This window comes from Chiloscyllium punctatum, chromosome 17 (genome assembly GCF_047496795.1).
Source record: "Chiloscyllium punctatum isolate Juve2018m chromosome 17, sChiPun1.3, whole genome shotgun sequence".
NCBI lineage: Eukaryota > Metazoa > Chordata > Chondrichthyes > Orectolobiformes > Hemiscylliidae > Chiloscyllium > Chiloscyllium punctatum.
Window position 1 is genome coordinate 72,767,047 of NC_092755.1, and position 8,805 is coordinate 72,775,851.

Sequence of the window (8,805 nt, forward strand, 5' to 3'; positions counted from 1 at the left end):
AACATTGTCCAAAAAACACATCTCATTCCAAATGTGCGCTGACAACTGTCTTTCACGCCATCACCCCTCCACTATCACTAATTGTTATCTTGCTTTTCTAATGTCAGGTGTGAATAAGCAGAAATTTCCTGTAATTGAATATCAAGGAAAATTCATGTTGGAAGCCATTTTTTAACTGATCTCATATTTAGCATGTGATAGGCAGTTATAAGTTGGATGCTGTGCCCATAAAAAACAAATTCAACAGAATTCTCATTACTGATCCCTATTGATCCTTTATTGCTGAGTGCAAATGTGTTATCAAGTGAAGGATGAAGCTTAAAGTTTCTTCAGATATACCACTGAATCTCCCTATCTGGGCAGTTATGTTGGAAATGACCATTTTGGGTAAAGTATGTTAGGAAAGTGAAAGCAGTGTGTCTATGATTCCTCTCTCTCACTCCAATTCCTGGTCTTTGTTTCCGTATCTCTGCATGGAATTGACTGAAGCTGAATGTGACTACTCATAGCCAAGATGCTATATTTGACCCCAAGATGAACTTCAAACCATACATCTATTCTATTAGGAAACTATCTAAAACAGAAAACTATAGAAACGTTACAGCACAGAAAGAGGCCATTTGGCTGAGTGAGGTAGATGCCCATTTCATTCCACTTAAGCTTCTGTAGCTTGCAGACTGCAGCGCTTCAGTTGCAGAACCGAGCTCCTTTTTAAACTGGTTGAGTGTTTGTGCCTCAACAGGGAATTTGGGACTCCAGTCACCTGCTGGGTGAAAAGGTTTTTGTTCTTTCATGTCCCCTCAATTCCTTTTCACAATCTCCTTAAATCTGTGCCCCCTGATAATTGATCCCTGTGGGAGGAAAAGCTGATCTCTATCCAAACTTCTCATTATATTATACTCGTTTAAGTTACTCTTCAGCCCCCTCCATTTGAAATAAAAAAACCCCTAGTCTATCCAATCTTTTTTAAGCCCTGACAACAGTTCTTTTAAAACTTTTAAAGCAATTAATCTTCCCTTTAATGCTGTGATCAAAACTGTATACACAATTTCAGTATGGCCTGGGCAGATGTCTTGTAATGCTCAAATTATACAATTTAATTGTATTCTATTGCTGCCTTCATTTATAAAACATTGCCTAACTTTACTGCTGTCTCAACTGATCTGCTGTTGAAATACTTATCCACACTACTGTGACCTCTAAACTTGATTATTTCAACGCCCTCCTGGCTGGTCTCCAAACATACCTGACTCAAAACTTGTCCATCCAAGACATTGATTTATAGCTTAACTCACCAAACTTGGTCCAATCCACCTGTCAGTCCTTGCTTGCTGATTTACACTAGCTTATCAGTCATGATTTTTAAATTCTCAACCTTTCATACCCTTTCATGGCCATGCCCTTGCTTATCTCTCCAACTTCCTCCTCTTTCAGTCTCTCTGCTCGTCTAATACTGGCCATTGGTGTATCCTTGATTTTAATCATTCAACCATTGGCAGCCACGCTTTCAGCTGTTTCCCTCCCTAAACACTTCTGTCTTTCCTCCTTTTCAGATGTTCCTTGAAACCTGCTTCTTTGACCAAGCATTTGGTTAGCTATCCTACTATTTATTTTCTTCTGTTGTTGGTGTCAAAGTTTCATTGGTACCTTTCTTGTTAAACACCCTAGTATATTTTGTTAGATTAATCAGTCAAATTATATAGCACCGAATGAAGAACCAAATCTCCCTGGTGTTGACTTGGATGTCTCTGGTCGCAGAACTTCCAATTGCAGCTGCAGTTGCTGAGCCCTGCTTATCAGTTGTCTCCAAAATAACATTTCATTAAGTGAGGGAAAAAAAGCTTGTTTTCTACTTTCAATATGGACTAGAGTAACTCGGGGAAATGTCTTGTTTTCAAATATATTTATTGAAGAAGATAGTCAAACCTTAGCGACATTAATGTCATTCATTACAAAAAAGTTATTTCATGTTAAATAAATAGGCCATTTCAGTCAGATTTGCATTTACGATATTAGGTACCCTGTGACATCTTGGTCCACTTCTCAGTCATCGCCCAGCACTGCCTTTCCTTCCCACTGCACTTTCTCATACAAACACAGGAAATGTTGTCTTTTTAGCTCCTCACGTCCCACAGTCCATGGCCTTAAACACACTTTCTCTGTGAAACAGCAATTCACTTGAATTTTGAATGTAGTGGATTATCATCCAGCTTTTTCTACGTCATGAAGGTTATACACAGATTAGGTGACCTAGTTTCCTTTCTTCAGTCATCAAACATAAACCTCCGTTCACCTATTCTTTTTCAGTTCTATGTTCCATTACAATTCTGACCTCTGCTCCCTATTATACTTGAAGGAACCTCACTTAAAGTTTGTGGAGCAGCACTTCATTGTTCAGTTAAGCATTTTACCAATTTCTGAATCAACAATTTCAGGTCACAACTTCAGATTCTCTAATCCTATCATCTTTTTTTAAATCTCTCCAAATCTACGCTATCTACTACTACCTTCTAGAGATCCACCTGTCACATCCAGCCCTACCTGAGAAAGAAAGAAATTATTGGACTTAATTCTACTTACAATTTTTTAGCCTGTAACAATGCAGTATACAGTATTTAATATCCATAAATTTGCAAAGGTGGTCTCTACCTCAACCATTCTTTTAGGCAGAGTTCCAAACCTGCTACCATCTAGGTTAGAGATTTTTCCTCAACTCCTCTTTCCCATCCTTCTTAATTACTTAAAATTTACAGTCCTAGATATTGGCCCCTCCAATAAGGGAAATCGGTGTCTCCTTTCTTCTCTATAGAGGTTCCTCATGTTTCATGTGCTACAATTTAATTTCCCCTCCGCCTCTTCTGTTTCAAAGTAAATGATCCCTCTTATTTACTCTCTTTCTCACAGCTGAAATTCCTCATTCCTGGTCACCGCTACATAAACCACCTGTGTATACTCTCTAGTGTGAGCATAGAAAAAAGGAGTAGGAGTAGGAGTAGGCCACTTGGCCCTTTTGACTCCGCTGCACCATTTATTCAACTCAAAAGCCATTACCTGCTTTTCCCATAATCCTTTGATCCCTTTTACCCAAAGTGCTATGTCCAGCTCCTCCTCAAAATCCTTCAATGCTTTGGCCTCAATGCTTTATGGTAGTAAATTCCACAGGTTTATCACACACTCTGCTGAAAAAATTTCTCCTCCTCACAATCTAATGATATGGGATAAATGATTTAAGACTATCACTCCTAGTTTTGAACTGTCCAATTGTTGGCAACATCATTCCTGCATGTACCCTGTCTACTCCTGTTGGGGTTTTACAGGTTTCTGAGATTTTCCTAGTCTGTCTTTTGATTGTGTCTCTCCACCAAAATGCATGACTTCACGCTTTCTTTCATGCATCGTTCTATGCCAAGAATTTATCACACTCTCTCTCTCTCAACCTATCTGGATCCATCACTGATTCCTTATGTTCTTATCACATGTCCTGTCATGTGTTTTTGTATTTGAATACATTGCACTTTCCCCCTCTTCCAGGTCATTAATATAAATGTAAATAATTTAGGTCCTAAATGATCTGTGTGGCACTCCACCAGTTACCTCTTTCCAATCTGGAAAAGACCATTTAATTCCAGCTATTTGACTTCTGTGTATTTAACCAATCCTCAATCACACTGATACATTACCCCCAGTATTGTGAGCTCCTATTTTGTCCAATAACCTTATATGTGGCATCTTATCAATTGCCTTCCAAAGGTCCAAATACACTATATCTACTGGTCTACCTGTTATATCCTCAGAACTCAAGCAATTCATCAACCATGATTTCCCTTTCACAAATTCATGTTGAATCAGTTTGATTGCTTTAAGCTTTTCTAAATATCCTGCTATTTCTTCCATAATAATGGACTCTAGCATTTTCCCAACAACAAATTCAGACTAACTGGCCAACAGTCTGACTCTTCCCTTTTTGAGCAGTGGTGTCCAACGTTCCTTCTCAGCTGCACTGTCTGCACAGCCTCTTTGATTATCCTATGCAGAACCTTGAGGTCGGCAAGCCAGTTGTGGCATTGGCTTGCGATTTCGGAAGTCACTGCCATGCATGGCCCTCATAAGCCTGTGCTACTGGTAATAAAACTAGAAGGAAAGTTAAGACTGATGCAAAATATTGATTTTTAAATTCTGCCATTTCCCTGTTCCTGTTCCCAGTTATCTGTTTGCATCTTCCAAGGTTACGACACTTGCATTAGCTAGTTCAGTCACTCGTTCCTTCTCCTCTTCCCTCCTTGTTTCTTTTTATACTTGTGTATTGACCCTCCCGGAGTCTATTTTCCCATCCCACTTTCGTCAGCTCAGACTTTTCCTTTTCTTTTCCCCTATCCCTTCAAACTTTCAATGCTTCTGTATTTGCTTAAAACCTGTTCGTGTGTGTTTCTAACTGTTTCCAATTGTAGTAATCAACCTAAAACATTGACTTTGGTTCTTTACTTACAAAATTTTGTTTTTATTTCAGATTTCCTTCACCACTATATTAGTACCATAAACTCTGATAGGTAGAATGAATATAAGAGAATCAAGGAGTGTAAAGTACATTACAGCAAGCTGATGTACCGTGGAGAGATTCTTTGCTTGATCTGTAGATCTTATTTTTTGCTTGCCTACGTCCTGAGATGTGAAGTTGACATATATGCCAGAGTAAAAATTCAAGCTCAATTATCCAAATAATTTTTAGTTGTTCTTATCCACATATTCCCAGAAGCTGAGCCAAATTTGGGACAATTATTTGCAGTGTTTTTAAGTATATACCTTGTTACACATGGAAGATGGTAGGAGGAAGTCCTGTGTCCCTTTGTGTCAATTTTATCAATACTCCCCAGCCTCTACCACACCCCCTTCTCCCAGTCACCACACCATTTTATTTTTCTTTTAACATAATGCTATTCCTGAAGAAGAGCGTAGACCATCTTTCCTTCAGATCTATTCTGAGTACAATATATATTTACTAGTGGCACTGATTTTCTTTTTCATTCTGTTCTATGATTTTTAGACAAATATTTTTGACATAAATCTTATGATTTTAGTCCACAATACCAAGCTAACGTTACTGGTCTTTGTGAAGCACAGTATTGGAAACAGTTATTATTAATAGTTGGTTACCTATTTCCTAGATAAAGCAAATTTACTTGTGAAGCATGGCTATCCTGAAAAAAAATTAACTTCTAACCGAGGGTTGTTTTATTGCTGGATATTATCTTCGATGTATTTGTTCTGTAGGTTCAGACACACCACCAAGGCAGTTTCACCCTTTACCACCCTTACCTTCTGGTTGCCCATTAACATCATCACCACCTCCTCTACCAAAAGGAACACCACCTTCCACACCACCGATGTTTATCCCACCTCCACCACCTACTCCAACACCACCTCCACTTCCAAAAGATACTTCTCCTTCTACGCCTTCATATTGCTCTCCAGAAGGATATTTATTGGAAGGAAGAAGTGCCCGAGCTTCAGCTACTGAAAATGCTAATAAAACTTTGGATGCTGATGTCTTGTCCTTAGAAGAGTTAGAAGAACAGCAACGGTTGATATGGGCTGAATTGGAACAGACCGAAAGTACAAATAGTGAGACAGAAGGTCCTTGTGATTCACCATTAATTAAGAATTCTGCAAGTTCCTCACCAGCAATGCATGCACCTGACAACCACATGGAGGTTGAATCTAATGACAAAATGGGAACAATTGAAAATAATATGAGGAGTCCGATTGCTGAAGCATCTTTAGCTGATTTCAAGGATGAACCAACCACTTTAAGTAGGGAAAACAACACTCCATCTGAAAATTCCAGAATGGAAATCGAAGGCAGTAGAACCATTCAAGATTCTACCTCAACGCCAGAAACATTCATTGAAGAGAACCAAGTATGTTTAGAGAAAACACAAGGATCCATCATTAGTGATACTGTGTCAGAAGCAAGAGAGGAAAACAGGATTTCTTCTGTCCCTGATATGAGTAAATTTGCCACTGGAATTACACCTTTTGAGTATGACAATCTTTGTGAGGCAACTGGAACTTACCTCAAACTCCGGAGCTTACTGAAGAATTCTCCAAGAAACAAAATGAAAAAGAAATACATATAATCATCAGACCAGTACTGAACCATTCGGATCCAAGGCTTCCACGTCATATGACCATGTACTATGTTGGAGTTTTTGTTTTCTTTTAAGACCTCATTTCAACAGTATGTGGCAGAGCTGATATTTTACTGAAACCGTCAAAAAAAAATGTGGATGTCAATGCTATTTTAATATGTAGGGTTGGTAATGAGTGAAAATAAGTCTGGTGTTACAGAAAGAATAATTTCTTGTGTAATGTTCATTTTCAAAGTACTGTTGAAATCTGCCCTCCAGGCATAGTCTCAATTTTTCAAATGTGAATTTGTGTACAGTGGGTTTTTAGTCATTCTTACACATCAGATTTGTTTTGTTTTGTTTATATAACTGAATACATGTTTGATTTTTGATATTACCAATGTAATTTTATAAAATATACTGCCAGGAATTTTAATGTACAGTATTTTAAATTCTAATTACGGATCATGTCAGGGATTACCAGGGCTGTTTTCAGGTATTTTATGAATATCCACATATGCTTTAGTTTTTTAAAGCTGCTTCTACCTTTGTAATGCCATTCTTTGCAAGAAGTATACAGCCTTGGAATATAAGAATATGATGAACAACTCTATGAAGACCTGTTTTAGTATTTTGTGACAGCATTAAATGGCATAGAAATTTGCAGCCAATGCATTTTGTGATCTTGGCCAGTTTTATTCATCACTGACAATGGGCTGGCCTCTGCGTCTCTGACTGCTAAGTTACTGAAAGGTTCAGTATCTCTGGGTAAAACCTTTTTGAGGCTTTTTAATGTCGAGTGACTCTTGTACACTGCACACTAATATTTTAGCTGTTCAGTTTACAATTTCAGGAAATAAGTCCAGCATTGTGCTATGTATGAAGGTGAATACTGGAGATACTAGAAATGCTCAACAGATACCAGTAGTAGCTGAAATCTCTCTAACTAGGTCAGCTAGGCCTTTTATGTTAAGAGTGAAAAAAACTAACATGGTTAGCTAACTAGAGAGGAATAAGTTGGTTCGGGCGAGTCAACACGGTTTTGTGAAGGGTAGGTCGTGCCTCTCAAACTTTATTGTGTTCTTTTGAGGACAGGTGGATGAGGGTAAAGGTTGATGTGGTGAATACGGATTTCAATAAGGTGTTTGATAATGTTCCCCACAGTAGGCATGGGATTGAGAATGTTTAGCGGTTTGGATCAGAAATTGGCTAGCTGAAAGAAGACAACGCTGATTGGTGAGAAATATTCATCCTGGAGTTCAGTTACTACTGGGGTACTACAAGGATCTGTTTTGTGTCCAGTGTTTGTCATTTTTATAAATGACCTGGGTGAGGGCACAGAAGGATAGTAAATTTGCAGATAACACTAAGGTCAGAAGAGTCGTGGAGAGTGACGAAGGATGTTGTAGGTTACAGAGAGACATAGATAAGCTACAGAACTGTACCGAGAGGTGGCAAATGGAGTTTAATGTGAAAAAGTATGAGGTGATTCACATTGGAAGGAGTAACAGGAATGCAGAGTACTGGGCTAATGGTACGATTCTTGGTCGTGTAGATGAGCAGAGAGATCTGTGTCCAGGTACATAAATCCTTGAAAGTTGCCACCTAGGTTGATAGGGTTGTTAAGAAGGCATACAATGTGTTAGCCTTTATTGGTAGAGGGATTGAGTTTCTGAACCATGAGATCATGCTGCAGCTGTACAAAATTCTGGTGTGGCCACATTTTGGAATATTGTATACAGTTCTGGTCACTGCATTATAGGAAGGATGTGGAAAGGGTTCAGAGGAGATTTAGTAGAATGTTGCCTGCTATGGAGGAAAAATCTTAAGAGCAAAGGCTGAGGGACTTGAGGCTGTTTTTGCGAGAGAGAAGAAGGTTAAGAGACTTAATTGAGATGTACAAGATAATCAAAGGGACAGAGGTTGGACAGTGAGAGCCTTTTTCCTTGGATGGCGATGGCTAGCACAAGGGCACATAGCTTTAAATTGAGGAGGTGATAAATTATAGGACAGATGTCAGAGGTAATTTCTTTACTCAACAGTAGGGGCGTGGAACGCACTGCCTTCAATAGTAGTAGAATTAAAACTTTGCGAGCATTTAAATGGTCATTGGATTAGCATATGGGCGAGAATGGAATAGTATCAGTTAGATGGGCTTCAGATTGGTTCCACAGGTTGGCGCAACACAAGGGCCGAAGGGCCTGTACTACGCTGTTATGTTCTATGTGGTGTGCCTTGCCACTTGGAGTGTGATTTATAGTAGAGTAGAGGAGTTCAGTAATTGAGGTAGTTAGGAAGATGTTTCTTTGTTTTTGTTCCTCTAACTTTTTCAGACTCCAGAATTTGGTTCCTACTCTGCTACAGAAGAAGAGACTAAATATTTGGTGAGTATCTGGTAAGTGACCAAGGATCATTCTACTGCGAAGACTGAAAATCATATAGCAACTTGAGCTGAAGTTAATAAAAGATATTTTTAAGAAAACACCATTCAGTGGCACATTTAAGTAGCTAGAGCTTGTTAAGTATGTCAAGGTAAGTGATGTGCCATAGCTGCAGCATGTGGTAGCTCCTGGCACCTAGTGTGATCCGGAGCAAAGATGCCTGTGGTAAGTGTTTGAAGTTCATGCAGCTTCTTGGAGGCTGAGTTACCGACATTGCCCATCAGGGAGGAGTAAAGTTT

General features: G+C 38.9%; 1 protein-coding gene across 1 annotated transcript in view; it reads left to right on the top strand.

The window, feature by feature from the left end:
* The window catches only part of zcchc8 (zinc finger, CCHC domain containing 8), a 28,477-nt gene extending 21,681 nt beyond the window's left edge, over positions 1–6,796 (top strand). Inside the window, exon 14 of the mRNA XM_072587421.1 lies at positions 5,269–6,796. Coding sequence (XP_072443522.1) covers positions 5,269–6,134 — 866 coding nt within the window. The 3' untranslated portion in view covers positions 6,135–6,796. The remainder of the gene's footprint in view (positions 1–5,268) is intronic.
* The last annotated feature ends 2,009 nt before the right edge of the window (positions 6,797–8,805 follow it).